Here is a 26,757-nt window from a genome sequence, read left to right as displayed (position 1 = left end):
TGGTTTCAAATATATTTTTTTTTATGGGTGAGGGAAACTGGAGGTCAAAGAGGTGAAGTCAATGGGCCAGGGTCCCACGGTGAGCTGGGACTGGGACCCGTAAGAGGCCAACCCCAGAGCCCATGCTCCTCACTGCTCTACTATCCTACCAGCCGCTGGGATGTGGTGACTGACTGCAGACGGAGGTGATGAGAGCCTTAGTAACTTCCCGAGTAAGGCAGCCACAGAGAGAGGAGTCAGTTGGCTGGTAGAGGCCAGAGACATAGGGGTCCCTCTTAAAGACCTTGAAGGCTTCGCAAGAGGGTCAAGCTCAAAAATTGCCCACAGTCCTAACCAAGGCACAGTGACGGGGCTGCTGAGCAGCACTGGGACAGTTCTTGCCACACTGCTCCGGGGATGGAGCAATTTCCCTCACACTCCGAGGAAGTCCCCCCCTCCACCCCGGAACTACCCTCTTACCAAAGCCATGTAACCCCTTGGTTTCTGAGATACAAAGGCCCCTGGCTGGGGTGGTCCAGGCTCTGAGCATGGGGGCTCTGGCCACACTTCCTCCTGCCAGGGTTACTTCCCATCATGGTTCCATTCCTGGCACTGCAAGAGGGGAAAACCCCCTTGGGGTAGGACAGCTGATTCCCAAAGACCTCTAGGGGTGGTGTAAGGGTGGAACTTCCCTACCAGCTGGATCCCTTGGGGACAGTCCCAGGAACAAGTGGTGTAGTTAGTGAACTGGTCTCCAGCTGCCCCTTACCCTGAGGTCCTACCCATTTGGGGCCCAGCTTCTTCCTACTGCCAGCTTCCCAGTAGAAATGTCTAGCAGTCCATCACAAATGCATGTTGAAGAGGAGTCCTAGAGCCACTGCCACTCGGTCACCAAATGCTTAGGGAGCACCCACCCTGTGTCAGGCATGTGCTAGACACTAGAGGGAGATACAGAACAATCCCGGCCTTCTGGGAGGCTCCCAGATAATGGGGAAGACCAGTCCCCAAATAATCATAGTGCAAAGTTCTCAACTATAAAACCAGAGTGAGAAACTAGCTCTTTCCGGGGAAGATGAGAAAGGCTTCATAGAGGAGGTTATATATGAGTGAAACTTTGTTGAAGGATGAGGAAGATTTTTGGCAGGTAGACAAAGGAGAACCTTCCAGGCAGGGCCAGCATAAGCAAAGGCACGGGAGCTGGAAGGAGCTTGGCACACTCGAAGACTGTTAACCAGTTAGCACTTGTGTAGTGGTGAGGTTTTCTGGCCCTGGGGTCAGACTGTGAGTTTTGAATCCCAGCTCTGTCATCTGCTACTTGGGTGACCTTGGGTAAGCCCCTAAATGTCTCTGGGTCTTGGTTTCTTCATCTTTAAATAGCATCACCCTCATAGATCTCATAGGTTATTTCAAGGCCTAAAGAAGATAATCCCTATAAGAGTACATATAGTAAGTGCTCAATAAATGTGACCATTATTACTGCTAGAGGATTACAGGGTGTGAGGTAGGGCGGGGCAGGATTTGTAAGAGAGGAAACCAGAGAAGTGGGCAGATTGAGAAGGCCCTTGAAGGGCAGATTAGGAAGTGCAGGCAATGAGGAGAGACCTAATAGGCTTGAATTTCATTGAAGTGAATCCAGCTGCTTAGAGAGGAGATCCTGGGGGCTGGGGGCTGGGACAGGACCAGGTGTAAAGAAGGCATTCAAATAAATAATGAGCCACAGCCCCATAGAAAAATAGGCAAATTATTTGTACAGTTCACAGAAAATACAAATGACTGAGACAAGATGTTCACCCTCACTCATAATAAGAGAAATGCAAATGAATACGACATTGAGAAACCATTTTTCAATTACCAGATTGGCAGTTGGAAAGTTTGTTAATCTACAACGTAGATGTAGTGTGAGGAAACAGACACTCTCACATATTGTGGGTGGAAGAGTAAGTTGGTATAAACCTATTTAACAGTATTTTAAATGCATGGACCCTTTAATGCAACAATTCCACTGCCAGAAATTTCTCCTACATTTATACTCACACAAGTGGAAAGGATAGATGTGCAAGGAAAAATCATTGCAGCTTCTTTTCTAATAAGAAGCGATTAGAAATAAGTCAAATGTTCAGTGATAGGGAACTACTTAAACTGTGGCTGACACAGACAATAGAACACCATGCAGCCATAAATAAGGACGAAGTAGCTCCCCACGTACCAATGTGGAATTATTTCTGAGATAAAGTAGGGTGGGAGTGAGAAGCAAGATGAAGAAAAATGTATTTTGCATTGTGTTGTCTTTTTGTTTAAAGTGGGGGATGTCTTTGTATATATACCTGGAATCGTTTTCTGAAAAGATATACAAAACAGATCATAGTTGTTGCCTCTGAGCAGAAGGGGCATATGGCTGTATAATAAGGAGGGAAGGAAACTTTCTTTTCATGATGTATGTTACATGTTGTGCCACAAATAGGAATTGCAGAAAAGCAATTTAAAAAAAAATCACTATCGTGATATTTATTGTACTCTATTAACACCATCTGATTTCATGTCAGATCCCCTCACCTCCACCCCTAACACACACAAACAAATGTTTCAAGGGGAAGGGGAATAGCTGGTTCTGACTCATTCCTATACTCCCTCAGCCCCACACAGCACCCAGCACAAAGCAAGTGCTCAGAAGATTTGAATACACATTCTTGATGATTACCTTCTCTGAGAAGACCCCAATAAATCACCCCTCCAGGTATTCCTGCACTTGCGTAGACTGTTCCCATGTGGACTAGGGATGACCTGTGTGGCCAGTGTGATGTTTCACCTTGCTCTCCTAGATCACTCGCTCAGGGGGAAGCCAGCCACCGAGTCATGAGCACACTCAGGCGGCCTTATGGAGAGGTTCACATGGGGAGCAACTGGGACCTCCAGCCAACAGTCATGTGAGTGAGTCATCTTGGAAATGGATCCTCAGGCCCAGTCAGTCCTTCAGATGAATGCAGACCTGGCTGACCTTGACTGCAGGCTTGTGAGAGACTGCCAGCCAGAACCACTGAGCTAAACTGGGTCCTAGATTCCTGACCCACAGAAACTGTTTATAATGTTAAGCTGCTCAGTTTTGAGTAATTTGTTACAAAGCAGTGTATAACAAATACAATCAGTAATCATTTACTGTGTATCAATTCTGTGGAGAATGCAAAAGAAAAAGACATGGTCCCACCCTCAGGAGAGCAGGCCAGTTACTGAGCACTTACTATATACCTCGCCCTGTACTGAATGCTGACTCATAGATTGTTGGCAATTAAAATACAGTGTAGGACAAAAGGGAACTTTCTGGATGGAAATGTATATCTTAATAGGGTTGAAGTTACACAGATGTATGTGCATTTGTAAAAATTCAGTAAACGAACACTTAATCTTACACACTTTGCTTTAATGTAAATTTTACATTAAACGTACTGTAAACAAACATTGCACTCTGGTTAATATGTAAGCTGAAGTAATCTACTTTTTTTTTTTTAAGTAATCTACTTTTAAGTACATTTTAAAAAGATGGTTTGATGGACAAACTGGATAGACGTGATAAAGTAAGTAGAATGTTAATGGTAGAATGTAGTTGTGAGTAAAGGGGTTTTATTGTAAAAATCTTTCAATTTTTCTGTATGTTTGGAAGGTTTCATAAGAAAGTGTTTGGGGAAAAGGACCCTCAACCATACGTACTAATGCTCTCGTTTGTTATTATTTTAATTACACAAATAAAAAGTCTAGTTTGAAAACAGAAAAAAACAATTTTTTTAAATAGAGAAAAGGTCTTTCTGTCTGGTCCCAACGTCCCTCTCCTTCAGTAACAACCTCTGGTCTTGTCAGCTGTGTAGTCTCCAGACCTTTCTCTATGTATTTACATACGTATACAAGTGAATACAAATCCGCGGTATTTTTTTTTAATGAATGTACTCTGTATACTATACTGTAAATATGTTTGGAGGATCTTTCTGTGTTAATTCATGCACATTGTCTCAGTTCTAAATTGCTGAGTAGGACAGGTCTTCTAGTTCAAGATGAAACAGAAGGAAAATTGGAATTGCTAGGAAGCCAACCCATTCTCGGAGTTCCCAGGCCCGGATGCGCCCCGCCCCCGCCCCTCAGAGGACCTGCCTGGGCTTGGGTGCACCGAGACCCAGGAGGAAGTCCTCTAAACGCTTCCTCTTTTCTTGCCTAGCGGGGCCACTGGGGGATGGGAGGAGGGTTGTGAAACGGTTCCCTACCCCCCTAGGGGGACCCGCCAGCTGGAGGTGGCCATGCAGCTGGGGGCAGAAAAACAACTCCACGGGCTCCCCCCAGCACTCCCACTCCTCCCAGTCCCACCACACCCATGAGCAGATCAGCTGTTTCTAGGAGAGTACCTGGTGTAGATAATTTTCCAAGACACCCACAGGAAGCCCCAGGTCCTTATCAGTTGTGGCTGCCATCTGCAGCCTCATCTTCCACCTGTCTATGCCAAGGCTTCAGGCACCAAGAATGCAGAAGTGTTTGTGGTTCATCAGACAGCCCCGACTCTTCCTCCTTCAGGCCAAGTCAGGCTGTCCCTCCTGTCCAGAATATCTTTTGCCATGATCTTGTACTAGCACCCTTTAAACTTCAACCCATCACCTCCTCCAAGAAGTCCTCCTCGATGCACCCCAAGCTGAACCAGTGTCCCTCCTACTTAGTCCTACAATATCATGGACCTATCTCTCTCTCTATCACAGCATTTTCCACTCTGTAAGTTATTGGTTGAAGTTTTTGTCTCCCTAATTGGATTGGACATTGCTTGAAGGCCAAGATTATCTTGTCCATTTTTGTGTGTGTGCTCCCAGCCCCTGGCAGAGAGGCACATAGTAAGCCCCTAATAAATATTAACAGAATTAGTCAAAGAATGAAGTGTTTGGATCTCAATACTGTCATTTACTGACTGCTCATAACTTTGAGCTTCAGTTTCTTCATCTTTCAAATTGGCACGTGAATAGTACCTGCATGGAACTTGCAAAAAAGTAGGAGACAGGTGATAAACAGATTAACAAAAAAATATGTACTGTAGTGCCTGGTGTAACAAGTTCTCTGGAGAAAAATAAGTCAGGCAGTGGTGGGAGGGGGCAGGGGGGCAGAGTGGCTACAGAAGTTGGGGGATGGAGGAGCTTTTTAGGAAGGAGGTCAAGGACCTGCTGGGGGCTGTTGTTTCTCAAGGGCTAGTCTTCTCTCTTGGAAAATGAGGGCAGCAGTGACCACTTGCTTGGGACGGAGCAGCTGTAAAATGAACACTGACTGCTTTGCAAATAAAAGGGGAAATATCTGAGCCCTGAAATAATAATTGTGGCTCTCTTCCCCATCCCCACTCCTATTTTGAATGTAGAACAATCAACACTGGTCCCAAAGAATTTGAAATATGAAATGCAAATGCTCCTGGAAATAGGCAATGTTTTTGAAAGAGCCAGCATCTGACCCACTGTAAAGTGAAGTCTGCATTGTTCCCTAGCTCCTGCCTTCCCTCCAGGACTGAGCCCTGCGTCAGATCCTCTGGTCAGCATCACTCTCTCTCCTTCTCAGTTTTCAGGGCACATTTACTGAGTTTGTGTAGTCATCACAAGCACAGCCTCTGGAGGCTCAAGGATGTGGGTTTGAATCCCAGTTCTGCCAATTTCTGGCTGTGTGACCTTGAGCAAGTGTCTTTACCTCTCTGAACCACCCATTTATAATCATCTCTATCTCACAGAGATTAAATGAGGTGATGTGAGAGAGGGTGCAATGAATGATAAGAGCTCTTTACACAAGAATCTGATGACCTGATTGAGGTAGGTTCCTTATCATTCCACTCTGCAGATGAGAAAACCAAGTCATGGCTAGTCAGAGGCAGGCAGTCCAGCCTCAGTGCCTTTGTGTACTTCATTCCCCCACTGTCCAGTGCACACCCAGAACCTTTTTTGACTTTTTTCATCCTCTAAAGATCCTACCCACCCTCAATTCTCTTTTGTCCATGAAGTCTCTGATTTTTTTAATGAACTTTATTTTTGAATAGTTAATATATTCAGGTGGTTCAGAATTTAAAAGATCAAAGGAGACACTAGGACCAATAAGTTTCCCTTCCTCCTCTGTCACCCAGCTACACAATTCCCCTCAGTAGAAGAAACCACTGGATTGTTTCTTATGTGTGTCCTTTATGACTCAGCTCAGCCATGTGCTGGTAAATTCCCACACTTTTGTTCTTTCGCCCCACACAAATGGTAAAATACAATATAAGCTATTGTACACCTTGCTTCCCCCTGCCACATGCCCACCTGTTCCCTGTTAGTACATAAGGACTTTCTTCATTTAAAAATTTTTTTTATTGAATTATTATTCACATAGTGCACATTCAGCCATTTATAATGTACTATTCAGTGACTTTTAGTATATTTACAGAGTTGTACAGCCATAACCACAATTAATTTTAGGATATTATTATTTCACCCACCTCCCACCAAAACCCCCACACCCATTAGCAGTCACTCCTTATTTTTTTCTCAACCCTCAGCTCTGGCAACCGTTAATCTACCTCCTGTTCCTATAGATTTCCCTATTCTGGATGTTTCATGTAAGTGGAATCATGTAACATGTGGGCTTTTGTAACTGGCGCCTTTCACTTAGCATAATATTTTCACAGTTCATCCGTATTCTAGCATATATCAGTACTTCATACCTCTTATTGCCAAATAATATTCCATTATATAGATAACCACATTTTATTTGTCCATCGATGGACATTGGAGTTGTTTCCACTTTTTGCCTAATATGAATAATGCTGCTCTGAAAAATTCATATGCATATTTTTGTGTAGACATATTTTCAGTTCTTTTAGGTATATGCCTAGGTGTTCAAGTGCTGGGTCATATGGTAACTCTGTGTTTAACATTTTGAGGAACTGCCACACTGTTTTTCAAAGTGACAGCACCATTTTACATTCCCACCAGCAATAGATGAGGGTTCTAATTTTCTTCATGTCCTCAACACTTGTTATTCTCACTCTTTTGATTATAGCCATTCTAATGGATGTGAAGTGGCATCTCATTGTGACTTTGATTTGTATTTCCCTAATAACTAATGACATTAAGTATTTTTCATGTGCTTATTAGCTATTTGTATAGCTTCTTTGGAGAAATCCTATTCATATCTTTTCCTCACTTTTTTATGTTATCTTTTTATTGTTTAGTTGTAAGTGTTATTTATATATTCAGAATATCAGTCCCATATCAGATCTATGATTTGCAAGTACTTTCTCCCATTCTGGAAGTTGTCTTTTCATATTCTTGATTGTGTCATTTGAGGCACAAGTTTTTAGTTTTGATGACGCCCAGTTTATCTTTTCTTTTGTCACTCGTCAAATCTAAGAAGGCTTCACCTAACCAATGGTCATGAAGATTTACTTCTAAGAGTTTTATAGTTTTGGCTCATACACTTAGGTCTATAATCCATTTTGAGTTATCCAGTTGTCATGTATGGTGTGAGGTAGGGGTCCAACTTCATTATTTTGCATGTGGATATATAGTCGTTCCAGCAACATTTGCTGAAAATACTACACTTTCCCCTCATTGAATTGTCTTGGTACCCTTGTTGAAAAACAATTGGCCGTAAATGTGAGGGTTTACTTCTGGACTCTCAATTCTGTTCCTTTGATCTATAGTTCTATCTTTATGCCAGTATAACACTATCTTGATTACTGTAGCTATGTAGTAACTTTTGAAATTATGAAGTATGAGTCCTCCAACTTTGTTTTACTTTTTTCAAGATTGTCTTGCTTGTTCTGGGTTCTTTGCATTTCCATATGAATTTTAGGATGAGATTGTCTATTTTTACAAAAAAAAAATCAGGAGTTTGAAAGGGATTATGTTGATCAGTTTGGGGAATATCATCATTTTAACAATATTGAGTCTTCCAATCCGTGAAAGGATGTCTTTTCCATGAGGAAGCTTTCTTGTCCCAAGAGATGACTTTACTTAAGGCTTAAGTTTCTTTCAAAAACGTTTTCTAGTTTTCAGAGCATTTTGTACTTCTTTTGTTAAATTTATTCCCAAGTATTATATTCTTTTTGGTGATACTGTAAATGAAATTGTTTTCTTAACTTTTTTTTTTTCAGATTGTTCATTGCTAGTGTATAGAAATAAAATTGGTTTGTATACATCCCTTTCTTTCTGACAACAGCTTTGACATTCATCTGGGAGTGTCGCCCTCCAGCTCGACTTCTTGGCCCCTCAGTTTTCGAAGTCCTCTCAGCTGCCAGGAAAGCACCAGGGCGCTTCTGCTGCGAGGAACTTCGCATGGAGTTTGAATAGCGCGGGGCCTGCGGAGCGGAAACTGCTGTTCACAGAACTGCGGGGAAGACCTGGGACCCGGCCCAGGAGAGAGGGTGGGCTAGAGGAGGGGATTGGAATGGTTGGGGGGAAACCGATCAGAATACTTGAGGAGGCTGCGGGGGCTGGTGGCGCTTAGAGTCCTGCGAGAGGACGAGGGTGGGATTAGGATCCTTGGATAAAAGGGTTACAATCCCTGCAGGGCAGGATTGAAATCTTTGGATGGACCAGATTAGAATGGGAGCTGGGATTAAAATCCTGGGGGAAAGAGATTAGGATCACCACGGTCGGGATTAGAATCCCTGGAGTTCGCGTTATAAATCCTGAGGACTGGGTTAGAATTCTTTGAAAGTTAAGGTCCTTCCGTTGGACGGATTAGAGTCCTTGGGGGCAGAATGAGAAACCTCCAATGGGCGAGGTTAAAATTCTTCAGAGATGGCATTCAAAATACTTTGCGGGAGAGTTAGGATCTTGGGCGTAGAAGACGAGGTGTTGGGTTTCCTGGGACAGAGGATTAGAAGAGTTTAGAGTGAGGTTTAATCCTTTTGTGGTCCGGTTTGGCAGTGGGAGGTGGGATTAGACTACATTCGGGGAGACTATTTATCTGCTGCATCCCACGCCCCACATACTGCTCCCCAAGGCAGCGCGCGCCATCGGGGCTGGGGTGGGTCAGCCGGGCCGGGCAGCGCGTGCAGGCCGAGGTCAGGCTGCCTGTGCCGGTCTGGGTGCAGGCCGCCGGTGGTCGTCGGAGTACAGGCCGGGGAGCAGGTCCTGGGCTCAGGCGACCCGTGGAGGTCAGAGTGAAGGTTGAGGTCCAGGTCCGGGTGTCCGGCCGCCCGTGCAGGTTAGGTGCAGGCCAAGGTGATGCCTCCCGTGCGAGTCCGGGTCCACGCAGGGTCAGGCCGTCCATGTGGGTCGGAGTACAGGCCGGGGTGTTGGTCCAGGGCTCGCAGCGCCCCCGGCCTGGCCACGGTGCAGGTCTAGGACACGGAGGAGTCCATGGACGCCGAGAGGCAGCCCCACGGCCCTGGCCAGGAAGTCGTTCCACCTGAGGCAGCTGCGGGGACTCCGAGTCCTTTATTGGTAGCTGGATTCTGACAAAGATGAAAATGATCCAGAATTAGAAAAGATCTGAAAAGAGAGAAATCACTTACGGATGCAAAAATAACTACCAAACTGTGAAGAAGAGATTAAGATGTTTTATGAGGAGCATTTACACTTGGATAATGAGATTCCCCACATCTTGGGTGTCAGTGAATACTTTGATGTAAGAGATGAAGAGGACAAGTGGATCCGATTTTTCATGGAAAAAGAAGAGGTAACTTCTCCTGTGGGGATTTATCCTGCTTTAAGATGGATGAAAAGAACTATGTGAAGGCCATGTGCTCACTTATGGGAGAACCATTGCGCTTACAATCAGCCAGCTGGCCATTTTAAGGCTCTGGGAAGTACACGGGATTTTTGGTGCAGACAGCATTGTGCTGTTTCCTGGGACCTCGCACACCCACCCCTTCAACCCTTGTGAATGTCCTGAACATGATTAACAGCAGAAAACTACCGTCTCTCCTTGCTTTCATGTTATAGACTTGAGGCCAGGTGAGCCTTCCTTTGCAAGAGTTTTTGATCAGAATGTTTTAGTAAAAGGAGCTCTAAAACTGATTTTTACATGGAAGCAACTGTGGAAATGTGGACAAATAACATTCATTTTCTCTAATTAAAGGTCAGTGACTCAGTAGCCCTGTGTTAGCACATGCATTTATCTTTAACCCTAATGAAAGGTTCATCTCCCCACATGGAACTGCCTAGCTGCTGCATCTGGACAGGATTCTTAGATTGTAGGCAGGTGTCAGTCACTGCCACTCCTGTCTTGTAAGGAGTAATGGTAGATGACAGACGGCCAGAAGACACCTTTCCCCTGAAAACTGGATGAAGAGTGCCAGGGGAGGAGCTCTCACATTAGGGGGGACACTCACAGATGCTTACTGCCACTTTCTTGTTCAAAAGGAAGTAGCTGTCATAATTTTATGCTTGTGCCTTGGAGTTTGCTTGCATTCAGGTACATACATACGGTTCATTAAAATCACTCCGTTAGAAAGGGGGGAGGATCTTTGGAGGAGGGGGTATGGGTTAGGATCTTTGGGAGACAGGTTAAAATTCTTGGGAGCAGGGCTAGAAGCCTCGAGTGGGCAGTGTGAAAAAAAATCCTTAAACTTTGGGATTAGGACCTGGGAAGAGGAGACGGAATCCTGGGAGGTGGCAACTGGGATTAAAATCTTGGGGTGGGGAAGTAGTGATTTTACAGCATCTTACTACGCTGATGGACAGTGACTGTGAAGGGGTATGTGGGGAGGGCTTGGTGAAGGGGGGAGCCTAGTAAACATAATGTTCTTCATGTAATTGTAAATTAATGATACAAAAAAAAAGAATCTTGGGGTGGGGTTAGAATCTTGGGGGCGGGGTTAGCGTCGCTCCAGGCGCGGCTAAGGCGCCCAGATGGCCTGTGGGCGCCCCGCGCGTCCCTGGTTCCAGCAGCCGCACACCGCCGAGGCCTAGAGGCAAGTGGGAGGGACGCGTACAGTGCCGCGCGAGAGGGGCCCAAGAGGACGCGCGGCCCCGAGCCCGTCGGAGCACCGCCCTAGCCTTTTCGTCTCCGAAGTCAGCCCGTCTTCCTTCGGGAGCACGGGCACCCCGGGACCCCGGGGGCTGCTGAGCTGGGGGGGCGCTCGAGCTGCGAGGATCCGGGCTGCCCGCGGGACGAGGAGCGGGCGCCCAGGTGAGTGAGGCGGCCGCGGGAACCCGGCCACCCGCCGGTGAGCTCGGCCTGAGGGTCTTCGGGCTGCGGAGAGAACCCCTGTGTGGGCAGGGCAGGCTGGCGTGCGCCGGGAAGGCTCCGTCGGGGGAGCGACAGACAGGCGGTGGAATGAGGGGCCGACGCGGAGAGGGTGCGCGGATGAGAGGCGGAATTGCCCAGCTGCGAACTTGGAAAAGCTCGAGGGGAGGGGAAGCTCTCAGGCCGCCCTGGGACTTTATGCTCTGGGCCGCCACTTCTCTGGGCGGTCCAGTTTCCCCTTCTGAAAAATAAAAAAAAAAGGAAACGAGAAGGAAGGGATGGGGCTTCGCGGAGCCCGGGTGGGGAAGGCCCTTACGGTTCCTGGTTGGGGTGGGTGACAGGTCACGCCAGGTTGGCGGCCGTCGTGGAGTAGGGGACAGCTGGCCTTAGGCGTGACGTGTGAGTCACACCCAAGCGTGGCTGCAGCTGGGTCTGCTGGCTGTGCTCCCTCCTTCTGCTTCGCCGGGCCCTGATCCCCAGCACGTCTAGGTCAAACCCCAGAACCTCCTGGACAGACCACAGGATGTCTGCCCCTTCACTTTTCTCCTTGTGAGCCCTTGGGCAAGTCACTATCCATCTCTGAATTCATTTCCTCATCTATCAAACAAGGCTATTCATGCTTTCTTCTAAGGCTGAGTTCATGCATGTGAGAGACTGTTCGCGTAGTGGTTAAGGAAGACGGTTTCTGACAGCAACTTGCCCACTGGGCCTTGGACAGGGCATTTGGCCTTTCTGTGCCTGTTTTCACAACCCTAGGATGGGAAAATAATAATAATGGCTCTCTCACAGGATTATTTTGAATATTAGATTGAATTACTGAAGGAATGCTCTTGGAGCAGTGCCTGACATGGTTACCTGTTAATTGGTACATGTTAACTATTTTTTTTTGGTATCATTAATATACAATTACATGAGCAACATTGTGGTTACTAGATTCCCCATGTTAACGATTGACAAAGCCATCAACAGTCCAGCCCAGTGGTCTCAAACTTTAGTGGCACATCAAAATCACCCATAAGTCTTGTCAGAACACAGATTTCTGAGCTCTGACCCCAGAGTTTTTGATTCAATAGGTCTGGTGCAGGACCCTGAGAATTAGCCTTCCCCAGTGAGGCCAATGCTGCTGGTCTAGGAACCTCACTTTGAGAACCACTGGTGTAACTTTTGGCAGACACAAAGACCTCAATAGATATTAGCTACCTAACCCCGTGACTTTCACTGCACTATCCTTTTCAGGGGGAGGGGAGAAAATACAGATAAGTAAAGAGAATAATAGACTAAATATCCCAGGAACCCACCATCCAGAATTAACAAATGTTAGCATTTTGTTGTGTTTGCTTCAGATTTATTTATAATTTTAAAAATAAAATTACCAAAAGTAACAAAAAAATGGAAGCCTTGCTACCTTCTTTCCCTCCCAGTCCTGTTTTTCTGTCTCCCCAGAGGCAACCAATGTCATGAATTACAGGCCTTCCAGGCTGTACTTTTATAAATGTATTACATACATATGGATGCATTAAACAATATACAGAATTCCTTTATGTGTTTCAAAGACCTACATAAATGCTTTCTAACTGTGAGATTCTTCTGCAGTTTGCTTTCCTCCTGCCTTCTTATCATTAAGCTGTTGGGCTCTAGCCAGGATGAGAAACAGAGGTCTAGGTTAATCTCTAAGCGGAGTGTCCCATCAGGTGGCCACTCTACTTTCTCGTTCCCCTGTTGATGAATATTTGGGTTGTTCACTGAAACAAACAATACTGCTGGGTACATCATGGATGTGCAGCTGTGACCACATGTGCAGGAGTTTCTTGGAGAAAATGCCAAGAGGCTGGATGACTCTCCAGAGGGGGCATCTGTGACCCTCTCCTTTTGTGTGAGAGGAGAGTGGGGGCCTGGATGGGTCCTCCAGGCAGTGTGGGGCAGAGAGGAGAGAAAAATTTGGTTCTGTTGACCTCCCGGCTCTCTCTACACCTGGGACTGTTTCATCCACTTCATTGTCTATACCTGCCACTTTCAACAGAAGCATAAATCTTTATTTTTTAAGTTAGATAACAAGCATTTTGGTTTATTTTTATATAGTCTTTTGTGTGCTTTTTATTTAACATAATTAGTAAAGTGCTGTGTATACAACTTTTATCCTCTGATTTGCTTAGTGTTCCATTGTCATTAAAACATCCCTGAATTTTTAATGGCCACATAATAGTCCACTGTTTTGCTGCATGTAATTTGTTCACCAGTCCTAACGAAGTAGTACTTTTATGTGGTTACAATTTCAAAAATATTTTTTGAGGTGAAATTCACATAACACTATAATATGAACCATTTTAAAGTGAATAATTTCATGACCTTTAGTACATTCACAATGCTGTGCAGCCACCACCTCTATGTAGTTCCAAAAAGAAATACCATACCCATTAAGCAATTACTCCCATTCCTCCATCCCTCCAGTCCTTGGCAACCACTGACCTGCTTTTTGTATCTATGGATTAATTTATTCTGGATATGTCATGCAAATGGAATCATACAATGTGTGGCGTTTTGTGTCTGGCTTCTTTCACTTAAAATGTTTTCAGGGTTCATCCACGTTGTAGCATGTATCAGTATTGCATTCCCTTTTATGGCTGAATAATATTCACTGTGTGTGTATATATACCACAATTTGTTTACCTTTTCATCTGGAGTTAGAAATTTGGGTTGTTTCCACCTCCTGACTATTGTGAATAGTGATGCTATGAACATGCATGTACATGTATTTGAGCACCTGTTTTCAGTTCTCCTGGGCATATACCTAGGAGTGGAATTGCTGAGCCATGTTTAACATTCTGAGGAATTGCCAAATTGTTTTCCACCGTTTTGCATTCCCATCAGCAATGTACAAGGGTTCCAATTTCTCCACATCCTCACCAACGTTTGCTATTTTGCTTTTTAAAAAATTATTATTATAGCCATCCTAGTGGGTATGGGAGGCATGACTCTTAATCTCACCTCACTTGGGTTGTTCTCTGGGGGCCCTTACTCCAGAGGGTGAGAAGAAAATTGTCTGCATCCGGGGGAATGGCCAGGGCTTGGACTTTAAACTCTTCTAGAAAGTAAGTCCCAGGATGGCACAGACACATCTTCTGTCTCCTAGACCACTATATCTTTAATACGCGGCACCTGGCACATACTAGGGCCTCCAAAATATTGAATGTAGGAATGTTGAACCCTCTCCCCTCCCTCGTGTGAGATGTTTCAACACACAGGTGTATTTCAGTTGTCCCTCCATAGTGATTTTTTTAAATTAACGGCTAACACTTAAAGAGAGCTTACATAAACCTGGATTTCTTTCTTCTTTTGAAAAACAGAAAGAGTTGGCAGTCTGGGACTAGAACCTCTGTCCCACGCTCCTCTGCTATTTGCTCATGTCACCATTGGTGAAGCTGAATAGGGGCTGCCTGTAGACTGCACCTGAGCTATCCAGTTCGCACCACCCTTGCTGGGACCACCTTCCTCATGTGGATGAGGAAGCCATTTGAGTTTTCAAACCCTGCCCTCCAATCATGACAAGGCCTCCCTTATTATAGAAAAGGAACTTCAGGCCCAGAGAGGGTAAGTAACTGTCCGGAAGTTACACAGCAAGTTAGCCTCCAGGCTAATCTGTCTTAGCCTCCACCTTTCTAAACAAACCCACATAGCACTTAGATCTCTACCCTATTTCTCTAATTTCCCCTATCCCAGGACTGGGAGTTTTAGTGTATTTTCAGAGGCATGGGTAATGATGCAGAAAAAAAACCTTTTCTTGAATGTAAAATATGCTCTTGCTTGTGGCCAGTGTCTGGGGCCACGCATGCTGTACCTTCTGCATGTTGCTGCCCTGGAGCTTGCTCTAACACACCTGCCCGAGCTCCCCCCACCCCTTGAAATCCTTAGGCCCAGGAGACTTCGGGGCAGCCAGAAGAATACAGGAACCCCCTCATCCCTGCCCAAGGAATGAACAGTGACAGAGCATAGGAGACCTGAGTGTGAGTGCCAAGGTTGTGATGCATAGGGCAAATTCCTTCATTCTCTGAGTCTCATTTTCCTCATCTGACAAATGGGAGTAACAAGGCTACTACCTCACAGTTCAGGCAGTACAATTCCCTTGATGTCAACACATAAAAAGCAGATACTCCATATTTTTTATAAACATATATGTCTTAGCTTGAGTTTCCCCAGAAGCAGACCCTGGGAAAGATTTCAAATGCATCTACTATTTAGTCTATTTGGGAGCAGATCCCAGAAAACCCTTGTAGGGGAGTGAGGAAGTGTGATAAAAGAGAGAAGGTGGCCAATAAAGGCGTGTTGTCAAGCCAGCCACCACCGTGAGCACCTGGAGCTCCAAGCTGCTGGGGGCTTTGGGAGCCAGTGAACACCTTCTGGCGGTGAGGGAACTGGGATATCTATCCACTTGCTCCCGTAAGTTACTGGTTGAGGGCTGTTCCTGGGCAACGACATTGCCCTACACTCCCACTTGCCAAGCTTATGGGCAGAGCAGGCACCAGCGGCCACAGGGAAATCTCTCAGGGGAAGAGATGCAGGTGCTGGCAGTCGGAAGTGCAGTAAGAGTGCTCCCAAATGGTCAAGGGTGGAACTATGGCTGCACATCAACTTCATCTGCTGCAATATCTGTGCAAGTAAATGCAGAGGCTGAGGCTGCCTGGAGGAGGCAGGGGTGGGGGGCATGGAGGGCCTGTAAAGGAGTACTCCAAGGGTACCTTAGATTTATCTGTAATGTTTTCATTTTTTAACAAGGATGATGCAATATTTTACAAGGGGATTAAAGGTCATCTTAAAATCAAAATGCATACCCTCCCAAACAGAAAAGTAACTATAAAAGCGTCAGAGCAGGTGTTATTGCAGCTTTGAGGTTTCCCGTCATGGGGAACAAATTTGGGAGTAATTGACATTGGAGCATGATGGGAGGTTAGAAGAGTTGCCCCTGGGGTGAACTGACCACCATGTTCTCTGAAGAGGCCAACCTCCCTCCACTCACCTCCCGTGTAGAAGAGACTTTGTTCCTTTCCAAGCAGGGATAAACACAGAGAGCCTTCTCAGTTGAAGCACACATTCATAACTATTGTTTAGGTGGGGGAAACTGGGGCACCCAGGAAACTGAAGGGAATTTCATCCAATTATTGAAGAATATATTGAGCATCTATGGTGTCCTAGTTTTACACACGGATACAGCAGTGTACAAAACAACCATTACCCTCATGTCTCCTATTCTATGGAGAGAGAGAGATGATAAATCCATATGTTATACATTAGATGTGTTAGTTCAGGTCCTTTGAGAAGCAGACTCTTGGAGAGATTAAATGTGCAAGGAATTTCTTAGCGGGAATGCGTGTGGGAGAAAGTGGGAGAGGCTAGGGGAACCAGCAGATCTGACTCCAGGTGCAGAAGGGAAGGAAGCGGAGGTGACAGTGCCTTAGATTGCAGTGCACTTCCAAGCTCAGCAAGGCTATTGAGGAGCCCTTTGCCAAAGTTTTTGTCAGAGGCCTGCCCCGTATCCCTGCTACACTCAGTCATTGGCTGGGGGCAGCCCGTGGCTACAGTGATGGACTTCAAAGCACAGCAGCTGGACCACTGGCTAACTCCACTCTCTGCAGCTGGAATCTGAGAGGCCCATCTTCATGGCCGCCGCATCAGGTGGCAGCTAAAGCTATGAAGATATACCTTGGAAGGGGCTAGAAAGTGATGGGAGTTGGGGGCAGGTATTATTATCTTAACCAGGGTGATGAAGGAAGAACTCTCTGAGAAAGTGCCATCAGCAAAGAGACTGGGCTGAAGTGAAAGAGGCTTTCTGGGTGAAGAACATTCCAGAACGTAGCATGTACAATGACCCTGAGGTGGAAGAGCAGTTGGTGAGTTGTGGAATAACAAGAGACTTATGTGGCTGGAATGGAAAAATCAAGGGACGGCTGGTGGGAGACAGGATTGTGAGGTTGAGGGGAGCCCAGGTCATAGAGCCTTGCTAGTCAGAGAGGGGACCTCAGTTTTTATTCCAAAGAAGAGGGGAGCCCCAGGAGGCCTAAGTAAAGGAGGGATGTGACCTGACTTATACTTTAAAAAGACTCACTTATCTGTAGGAGGCAGAAGGGGGATTCAAAGCCAGCTCTTTCTGATTTCAAATCCTATCTTAAATTCTCCAAATTTCCCTGCCCCTCTGCCTACCTTAGAAATAAAATTATTCTAAGGAGATTCGTAATTACTCCTGAATTCTGGAGTACATCAGGTGAGACAATCAAGTGAGGTGACCCAGAGATTAACAATGAACATGCTAAGAATCCACTACCTGTTCGGAACAAGTATTTGGAACACATGCATCTCAGCACTCTGGCCCAGTCAGGCAAAGAACCATAGGCCCCGAGCTGCCCTTCTGTGTGTTACTCTGTCAATTGATATTGTGTAAACCAAGGCACAACACCCTCTCTGGGGCGGCTGCTCCCACCTGTGTAACAAAGGTCTCCTCAATCCCTTCCTGTTTGCAAAGTCAGAGTTTTGAGCTCTTTGATCAGAAAAAAGCTGAGGGTCAGAAAGGAGAGAGATGGGGAGTCAGGGTGACCCCCAAATGACCATTAGGAATACCAGTCACTTGGGGGTTTGGGTGTTTCATTCAGAAGACAGGGAACCTGAGGACAGGGAGCTGTAGGGCTCTGCACCCCTGAAACTCTTAAGGGAATTGGCCCTTGATGGGGAAAGACTTTTTCCCCAACCCCCATGCCTGAGCTGTTCCGAGAAGGGAAAGTTCCTCTAACTGGACAGTCTTGAGCCCTGGGCCCCTGGCAATCTGCCTTCCTGAGCTTCCTGTTGGTGTTCCTCATCCCTCCTTCACCTCCCCTTACCCCTGCAGCCTCTGGGGCTGACCCCAATGGAGGATGAGAGGCAGGACAGCTGGGTTCACTTTCTACCTGCTACTGACCCCGAGGACCCTCTCTGCCATAGGCCTCCATTTCCCTTGGTTCATAGTTCTGGTCCTGCTGACTTCAGCCATGCACAGTCAGGCCTGTAGAGGGTTGAGGACAATACATTCATTCACTCCACCAATGTATATGGAGGGCCTAATACATGCCAAGAACTTTCTAGGCATGGCTTCCATGACATAAGCTTCATGAGGTCCATTTCCCCACGTCCTCACCTATTCTAATGGACCTATTACCCTCTTTCTCTTCTATAAAAACCTGCTACCAAAGAAGTATTTGTCATAAGTCATTTACATTTAAGTATAAATTACAGTCCCTTATAAGAATTTCCTCCGCATTGGGAAAGACTGAGGTTTCAGTGGGCAGAAATCCAACTCAAACAGGCTTAAGCAGAAAAGGGAGGTTATTGGCAAGTCCATGACACATCACCTTCAGAGGGGGCTGGATCCTAGGGCTTGGGGGTCTGTATTTCTCCACGTCTTGCTTCGGCTTTGTAACTGCAAGCCTCATTTCCAGCCAAGGCCAATGGATGAATCTCATTGGCCCAGACTGAGTCACATGTCCGTCCTGCTTCTGTTACTGCACATCTGATTAGCCGGTCTCCGTCACAGACCCACCCTTACAGCCAGGGGTTAAAGTCAGCTCCACTTGAATCCAGGAATTGAGAATGGGGGAGAAGTGGTTCCCAGAGGAAACCGGGCGAGCTGTTGTCAGAATAAGGGGGAGCGGATGCTATGCAGCAAAGAACTACAGTGGTGTTCTTCAGAGAGATTATCATCCAGACTCTTGCTTTCTATTTGGGGAAAATGAGGGTCAGAGAGAGATTGGGACTTGCCTAAGGTCATGCAGTGAGCTTGCGGCAGAGGTGGGAACAGAATCCAGGGCTCCTCACCCCCAGCCCTTGAAGGCCTCTGCTTGAGCCTAAAGACTCCTAGAAAACCACTCCACACGATGCCCAGGCAGGGCGCTGGCCTCTCCCCCTTGGGCTGGACTCGGAGTCAGCAGGGGGCACGGAGGCCCCACACCCAGCACCATGACCGTGGGAAACAGGCATGGCGGGAGAAAGGCAAAGACCTTTCTCATTTCCCTCCCGTGCAGCGCCAGCAGAAGCTGGGGGCGAGGCGTGAGTTTCAGGTTCCCGGCGTTTAGCGGCAGCCTGAGGAAGTGTCTTTGCCAGGGGTCGGCAGTTCTAGACTCCTCCGGGGCTGCATGGGCCCCTTCTGCTCACACAGCCTGGTTTGAGCCACATAGATAAGAAACGTGTGTTCAGAGGTTTTTAAAAGCCTTTCACATCCCTGTCACGCAGGATCTCAGGTAGAGACTGAGAAGTAAGTGCCTCCTATTCTCCAGGGAAGAAAATGAGGCTCAGAGAGAGGAAGTGACCACAGGAACTCACCCAGGAAGTGACCCTGTAACTTACCCCAGGCCATGCAGCCAGTCAGAACCACAATCCAAACCTGAGTACTTAATATATAAATGTGTGTGTTCTGACCATTCCACTGACTGGCTGTTCCCCGACCCCTCTCCCTCTCTGGGGCCTCCCTATTCCCTGAGACACAGCAATATTGGAATTAGGCCAATTAATAACCCTGCAATGGCCTCAAAGGAAGGGAAAGAAGGGAGTGTTCAAATGAAAGGAAGACTTACTGTCTCATTTTAAATTAAAAGCTAGAAATGATTCATCTTAGTAAAGAAGGAATGTCAAAAACCAAGACAGGTTGAAAGCTAGGCCTCTTGCACCAGTTAGCCAAGTTGTGAATGCATAGGAAAAATTCTTAAAGGAAATTAAAAGTGCCATTTCAGTGAATACACAAATGATAAGAAAGCGAAAGCACCTTATTGCTGATATGGGCAAAGTTTTAGTGGTCTGGATAGAAGATCAACCAGTCACAACATTCCTTTAAGATAAAGCCTAATCCCGAGCAAGCCCTAACTCTATAATTGTATGAAGACTGAGAGAGGTGAGGAAGCTAGCGGAGGCTGGCTCATGAGGTTTAAGGAAAGAAGCCATTTCCATAACATAAAGGTGCAAAGTAAAGTAGCAAGTGCTGATGGAGAAGCTTCAGCAAGTTATTAATGAAGATGGCTACACTAAACAACAGATTTTCAGTGTAGGCAAAGAGAGCATTTTACTGAAAGAAGATGCCATCCAAACCTTCACTGTTGGAGAGAAGTCAATTGCAGGCTTCAAGCTTCAAAGGACAGCCAGACTTTCTTGTCAGGGGCTAATGCAGCTGGTGATTTTAAGTTGAACCAACGTTCATATGCCATTTCAAAAATCCTGGGGCCATTAAGAACTATGCTACATCTATTGTGCCTAAGCTCTGTAAGTGGAACCACAAAGCCTGGATGACAGCATATCTGTTTACAACATGGTTTACTGAATATTTTAAGCTCACTGTTGAGACCTACTGCTCAGAAAAAGATTCCTTTCAAAATGTTATTGCTCACCGACAATGCACCTGGTCACCCAAGAGCTCTGATGGAGATGGCAATGACATTAATGTTGTTTTCATGCCTGCTACAGTATCCATTCTGCAGTCCGTGGGTCAAAGAGTAATTTCAACTTTCAAGTCTTATTATTTAGGAAGTACATTCTGGGCAGAATAAACTGAAAACCTTCTGGAAAGGATTATCATTCTAGATGCCATTGAGAACATTCATGATTCATGGGAAGATGCCAAGATATCAACATTAACAAGAATTTGGAAGAGACTCTAACCCTCATGGATGACTTACTCATGGATGACTTTAAGGGGTTCAATATATCAGTGGAGGAAGTAACTGTAGATGTGGTGGAAATAGCAAGAGAAATGGAATTAGAAGTGGAGCCTGAAGATGTAACTGAATTGCTACAATCTCATGATAAAAGTTTAACAGATGAGAAGTTACTTCTTACGGATGAGCGAATAAAGTGGCTTCTTGAGATGGAGTACTTCTTGAGATGGAATCTACTGTTGAAGATGCTGTGAAGATTGTTGAAATGACAACATAGGATTTAGAATATTACATAAATTTAGTGATGAAGCAGTGGCAGATCCTGCCTAAAGCCATTTACAGATTCAATGCGATCCCTATCAAAATACCAACAGCATGCTGGCGAGGATGTGGAGAAGGGAACCCTCCTATACTCTTGGTTGGGAATGTAAATTAGTTCAACTGTTGTGGAAAGCAATATGGAGGTTCCTCAAAAAGACTAAAAATAGAAATATTATTTGACTCAGTAATTCTACCCCTAGGAATTTACCTGAAGAAAACAACATCCCTGATTCAAAAAGACATATGCACCCCCCATGTTTATTGCAGCACTATTTACAATAGCCAAGATATGGAAGCAACCTAAGTGTCCATCAGTAGATGAATGGATAAAGAAGATATGGTACATATACACAAGAGAATATTATTCATCCGTAAAAAGAAAAGAAATCCTCCCATTTGCAACAACATGGATGGATCTAGAGGGTATTATGCTCAGTGAAATAAGCCAGGTGGAGAAAGACAAATACCAAATGGTCACTCATTTGTGGAATATAAAAACAAAGCAAAACTGAGGGAACAAAACAGCAGCAGACTCACAGACACTGAGAATGGACTAGTGGTTACCAAAGGGGAGGGATAGGGCAGGGTGGGAAGGGAGAAGGGGATTAAGGGGCCCTACTATTCGCACTCACAATATAGGCAGGTCATGGGGAAGGCAGTGTAGCACAGAGAAGACAATTAATAACTCTGTAACATCTTACTGCACCGATAGACAGTGACTGCAGTAGAGGGGGTGAGGACTTGATAATATGAGTGAATGTTGAAACCACTGTGTTGTTTATGGTTGAAACCATCATAAGATTGTATATCAATGATACTTTAATAAAATAAATAAATAAATAAAAGCAGTGGCAGGATTTGAGAGGGTTGACTCCAATTTTGAAAGAAGTTCTACTGTGGGTAAAATGCTATTTAACAGTATCACATGCTACAGAAATATCATTCATGAAAGAGTCTATCAATATGGCAAACTTTACTGTAGTACTTTAAGAAATTGCCTCAGCCACCCTAACCTTCAGCAGCCACCACCCTGATCAGTCAGCAGCCATCAGCACTGAGGCAAGACCCTCTACCAGCAAAAAAACTATGACTGAAAGCTCAGATAATGGTTAGCATATTTTAGCAATTAAATATTTTTAAATTAAGGTATGTACATTGTTTAGATATAATGCTATTGCACACATAATATACAGTATAGTGTAAACGTAAGCTTTATAAGCACTGGGAAACCAGAATACTCATGTGACTCTCTTCATTGTGATCTTTGCTTTATTGCGGTGGTCTGGAACCTGAAATATCTCTGAGTTCTGCCTGTATATAATAATAGCACAGTTTTACCTTACTGTTTGCTCTGAGCCCGACCCTATGCTGAGTATTTCCTCACCCCTTGCTTTCTCATCCTTCTGACACCCTCTGAGGAGGTTGCATTATTATCCCCAATTTGCTGATGAAGAAGTGAAAGTGGGGAGCATAAGTGAGGGGGGTTGTAAGTGAGGTGCTGGTGGTGTGGAGGGGCTGAGCGTCAGTTCAGGCTTTGACCCCAGGGCAGGCCATGCCCACCAGCCAATGCTGCTCCAAGGCTCTACCTGGTGAATTTTGATGATCCTCATGATTTATTCTCTGAGTGAACTCCCCATTGCAGGAGTCCTTGTAGCACGACTATAACAGTTTGTCAGCTCTAGGCAGGTGTGCATGGCAGTCGTGGACATGGGGAAGCCCAGAAGGGGCGAAGGCAGAGTAAGCAGGGCTGGCAGTGGGTGGTAAGACAGGGAAGGTGATGGGGAGCCAGGCTGGGAGCAGGGGGCCTGGAACTCAGTGTGGAAGACTCCCCTGCATGGGGCTCAGGGCAAGCCAGACTCACTTCCCTTTACTCTGCTGCAGGATGGGGTGTGTGAAGTCCAGGTTCTTCCGAGATGGAGGCAAGGTCTCAAAAAACGAGCCTAGCAGCAACCTACACAGCCCCGTGTATGTGCCTGATCCCACATCCACCAGCAAGCGGGTGAGTGAAGAAAGAAGCGGGGAGTCCAGTGGCCAAGGGGACTGCCCCACACTACCAGAGCAGCCTTCTGTCTTCCCAGGGGCAAGCAGGGTGTGTCTGCAGTGCAGTAGGGCTGACCGGTCACCAGCGTCCCTGACTATCCAGGATAATCTGCACTGAGCACTCAGGACAAGGAAGTCACTTCTTGTCATGCTTCCCATGAGCCTGGGCTCCAGTGACAGGATCCCAGTGAGCATGTCAGGCTGCGCAGTCGCATAACCAGAGCTGAGAGTAATGAGTGAGCAGACTAGTAACAACAGCAGTTGAAACAATGGCAGTGGTGGTAGCATCAACATTACAGCAATGACAATAATGAGAAGGGCTGTCATAATAGCAACAGCAACACTAGTGGGGCTATAACGCAAGAGCAGCAGGAACATGGCAGAAGTAGGCAATAAGAGAAGTGGTAATACGAGACAAGGTACTTACTTACCTTACACTTACGCAGAGCTTACAATGGACCAACCTCTGTCCTCAGTGCTTTACCACAATTAACACCTTCCATCCTCACAGTAATCCTATTGCAGGTCACAGTTTTTATTATACCCATTTTTTACAGATGAGACACAGATATTAAATAAGTTGCCACAGGCCACGTGGTGTGTAAGTGGTAGAGCCAGGGCTCACACTCGAGCAGCGCAGGTGCCAAGGCTGTTGCAGAAAGAGTGAGAAAAGCAGGTGGGACCCGAGTGCCTAGGGCAGCAGAGCATTAACGGTGGGAACTGCAGCAGGAGGAGGCTTGGGGGCAGCGGCTGCCAGGTAGCAGCCCCACTAGTTAGGGATGCTGTGGTAGTCAGGGGAGCCTACTGTGGTAGTTGGTGGGAATAGAGGTGTCAACCAGAGCACCAGTAATGACCACGACAGGACCAGTAGCAGTAGTTGTTACCATTCTTTGACCATCTCAGTGTTTCTCTAACCTGTTTCTTTGAAGCAATGTTTATAAGTGTGTGACACGAATATATTCCCTTTAAGAAGAAAAATCACTAATTGAAGTTAAGGCTACAGTTTCTTCTGACCAATGTCCCCCTCCCCAGAGTGGGGAGTTTGGGGTTGATCCTTGCAAACCTTTTTCCGTGAATTTACACTCACACATATATAGTATGTGTCCACAGAAAGTATTTAGAATATGTGTATGCATTTTATATAAATGTATCATATTTATTTTTCTGAAGAACTAGCTTTGCTCACTTGACAGTGTATCTTTGAGGTCTAGTGGTGTCAAGAATGAAGCTCCACCTCCCTCTTACAAGGGCTGCTTCGAGCACCACAGTGTAGGTGCCAGTACGCCTTTGGATGAACACTTAGATTCTTTCACATATACAACAGAGCCTGTATACTCAAGACATGTATATAAAGACAGTTTTTGCAAACATAGCTTGGCAAACAGTGATCTAGACCCTCAGTGTGCATCGGGGCAAGGGACAAGCCAGTGTTCCCCATATGTACAAGGCTAAAGGCCACAACCCAGGAGGCCTGGAGCCTTGCCATGGCTGTGCCCCTAATGTGCTGTGTGAACTTGGGCCTCTCCTCAGCCCTCTATGGCCTCCTCCCATGATGCACAGGGCTGGGATGAGATGCTCTTGGGTGTCCTTTTTGACACAAACCTTCATGGTTTCCCACACACCATTGGATTTATTCCCTTCTCCCATTTCTTCCCCACAACAGCCTGACATCAGCAATGGTAACCCATCAGGACCTACGGAGGGTAAGTATTTGGCAAACACGTGGGGTGGAATCTTCTGGTACATAGAAGATCAGGTAAGGTTCTTAGAGCTTAAGGCAAAAATCCCAAACAGTCAAAACTACCCTTGAAAATCCCCTAAATTGCCCCCAGTACTTCATACAGGCTACTATGTTTCTATAATACTGTTCAGCGACATGAACAAAACACCTTTAGCTTTAAATTCTAGACTCACACCCAGTATGGCAAGATGCTTACTTACACCATGACAGACACATCAGTGGGTCTTGGGCTGGGTGCCAGGTGTTGGAATGGGAAATACCCAGGGCTGTGAGGGTGCTCAGATAAAGCCTCACCATCCCATGTGTCTTTCTTTCTAGCTGATTCTGAGGACATCATCGTGATTGCCCTATATGATTATGATGCCATTCACCATGAAGACCTCAGTTTCCAGAAGGGGGACCAGATGGTGGTCCTGGAGGAGTGAGTCCTCATCCCACTCCCTCTAAAATATACCTATGTCCAATACTCAATTATGCTCTCTTCTGTGCTTTAGTAAAGAACCTGATGTACTATCTTATACTAAGGTGTCAATGACTCACAAGAACCTGGTCATGCTAGAAGAGGAAGGGTTTGCTGTTAACGTGGATGAAGGCCACAGTAAAGAGGGTTGTGTACTCACAGTGGTGCACACCCAGGCAGGGATGAACGGCGAGGGTGCTTTCTCAGGGGGGCTTTCCTCAAGCTCTTGAGATTTAGTTACAGGCTTACCTATGGAGTGGACCCTGTTGAGGTGACTGCACTCAGAAACCCCTGGACCTCTGAGTTTGCTACCTCCAATCTCCTAGTTTCACCAGCAGTGGGTGTAGTGTCCGCTATGCCCTAGGGCCTAGGAACGGGAGTGGTCATGTTTGCTCAGACTCCTGAGCTCACTCCCTGGCGCTCTTGGCCCTAGCTAAACCACTGTGAGTTTGCCATGGGCAGGGCCCCACCTTGGGTGTGGCTAGGAAGGCCAGAGTCATAAATCCAAGGAAAAAGAGTGGGTCTGTGGGCTGTGGTCCTTGGCTACATAGAGGGGTCTATTGTAAAGATCTCTACCCTAATCATGGGGTATGTGCTAGGGGCTGGGACAGTACTGGTCCTGCCCTCCACCCTCCCAGCTTCCTGGGGCTGGGGGTATTCTAGACCAAGGCTAAGGGGCCCAAGAGGATCAGGAGAGTCCTTCTGCCCCCCTGACCCTTGTGTTCCCTCCTGTCCCTCAGGTCTGGGGAATGGTGGAGGGCTCGATCCCTGGCCACCCAGAAAGAAGGCTATATCCCAAGCAATTACGTGGCCCGTGCTGACACTCTGGAGACAGAGGAGTAAGTATTCCATTTTCCTGCCCTCCGGAAGGAAGATGAGCAAATCCACTTGTTCCCACCTCAGGGCCTTCGCACTCACCATCTCCCCCTACTTGGCACACTCTTCCTGGGGCTCTTTGCCTGGCTGGCCCTTTCTCATCCTTTGGGTCTCAGAGAGGCTTTCCCTGACCACCCTGTCTAAAGAGGGTCCCCTCTGTGACTCTCTCTCTCATGGAAACTTGTTTGCTTCCCTTCCGAACACTTCTCACCAGCAAAAACTATGTAGGTTCTTTGGTTGTTCACATGTTCACTGTTTGCCTCCCCAGCTAGAATGGAGCACCTGAGGTCAGGGACCTTGTCTGTCCATTGCTGCATCCTTGGCCCACACTGGCATGCAGTAGGTGCTCAATAAATGCTCACTGGCTGAAGTATACAGTCATGCCAAGATGGTCTTCTGAGAAGTGAGCCCACCCACTCCTGGCCAGTCACCCCCTGTTTGATTCATTCAACAAAGATGGGCTGCACCTCGCAAGGCCTAGTGCCAGACAGGGGGCTGCAAGAACAAAT

General features: G+C 46.2%; 1 protein-coding gene across 4 annotated transcripts in view; it reads left to right on the top strand.

The window, feature by feature from the left end:
• The first annotated feature begins 10,792 nt into the window (after positions 1-10,792).
• HCK (HCK proto-oncogene, Src family tyrosine kinase) overlaps positions 10,793-26,757 on the top strand; it is a 33,993-nt gene continuing 18,028 nt past the window's right edge. Inside the window, exons 1-6 of one of the 4 annotated variants that reach the window (XM_017660637.3) lie at positions 10,793-11,094; positions 14,496-14,739; positions 23,013-23,130; positions 24,832-24,874; positions 25,231-25,333; positions 26,113-26,211. In XM_017660637.3, coding sequence (XP_017516126.1) covers positions 23,014-23,130; positions 24,832-24,874; positions 25,231-25,333; positions 26,113-26,211 — 362 coding nt within the window. In that variant the 5' untranslated portion in view covers positions 10,793-11,094; positions 14,496-14,739; position 23,013. The remainder of the gene's footprint in view (positions 11,095-14,495; positions 14,740-23,012; positions 23,131-24,831; positions 24,875-25,230; positions 25,334-26,112; positions 26,212-26,757) is intronic. The other 3 variants (XM_073236746.1, XM_017660638.3, XM_017660636.3) reach the window with 3 other exon arrangements.

Source organism: Manis javanica, chromosome 5, assembly GCF_040802235.1.
Source record: "Manis javanica isolate MJ-LG chromosome 5, MJ_LKY, whole genome shotgun sequence".
Classification (NCBI taxonomy): Eukaryota; Metazoa; Chordata; class Mammalia; order Pholidota; family Manidae; genus Manis; species Manis javanica.
The sequence above is the reverse complement of the archived record's forward strand: the minus strand, read 5'-3'. Positions and strand labels throughout refer to the sequence as shown.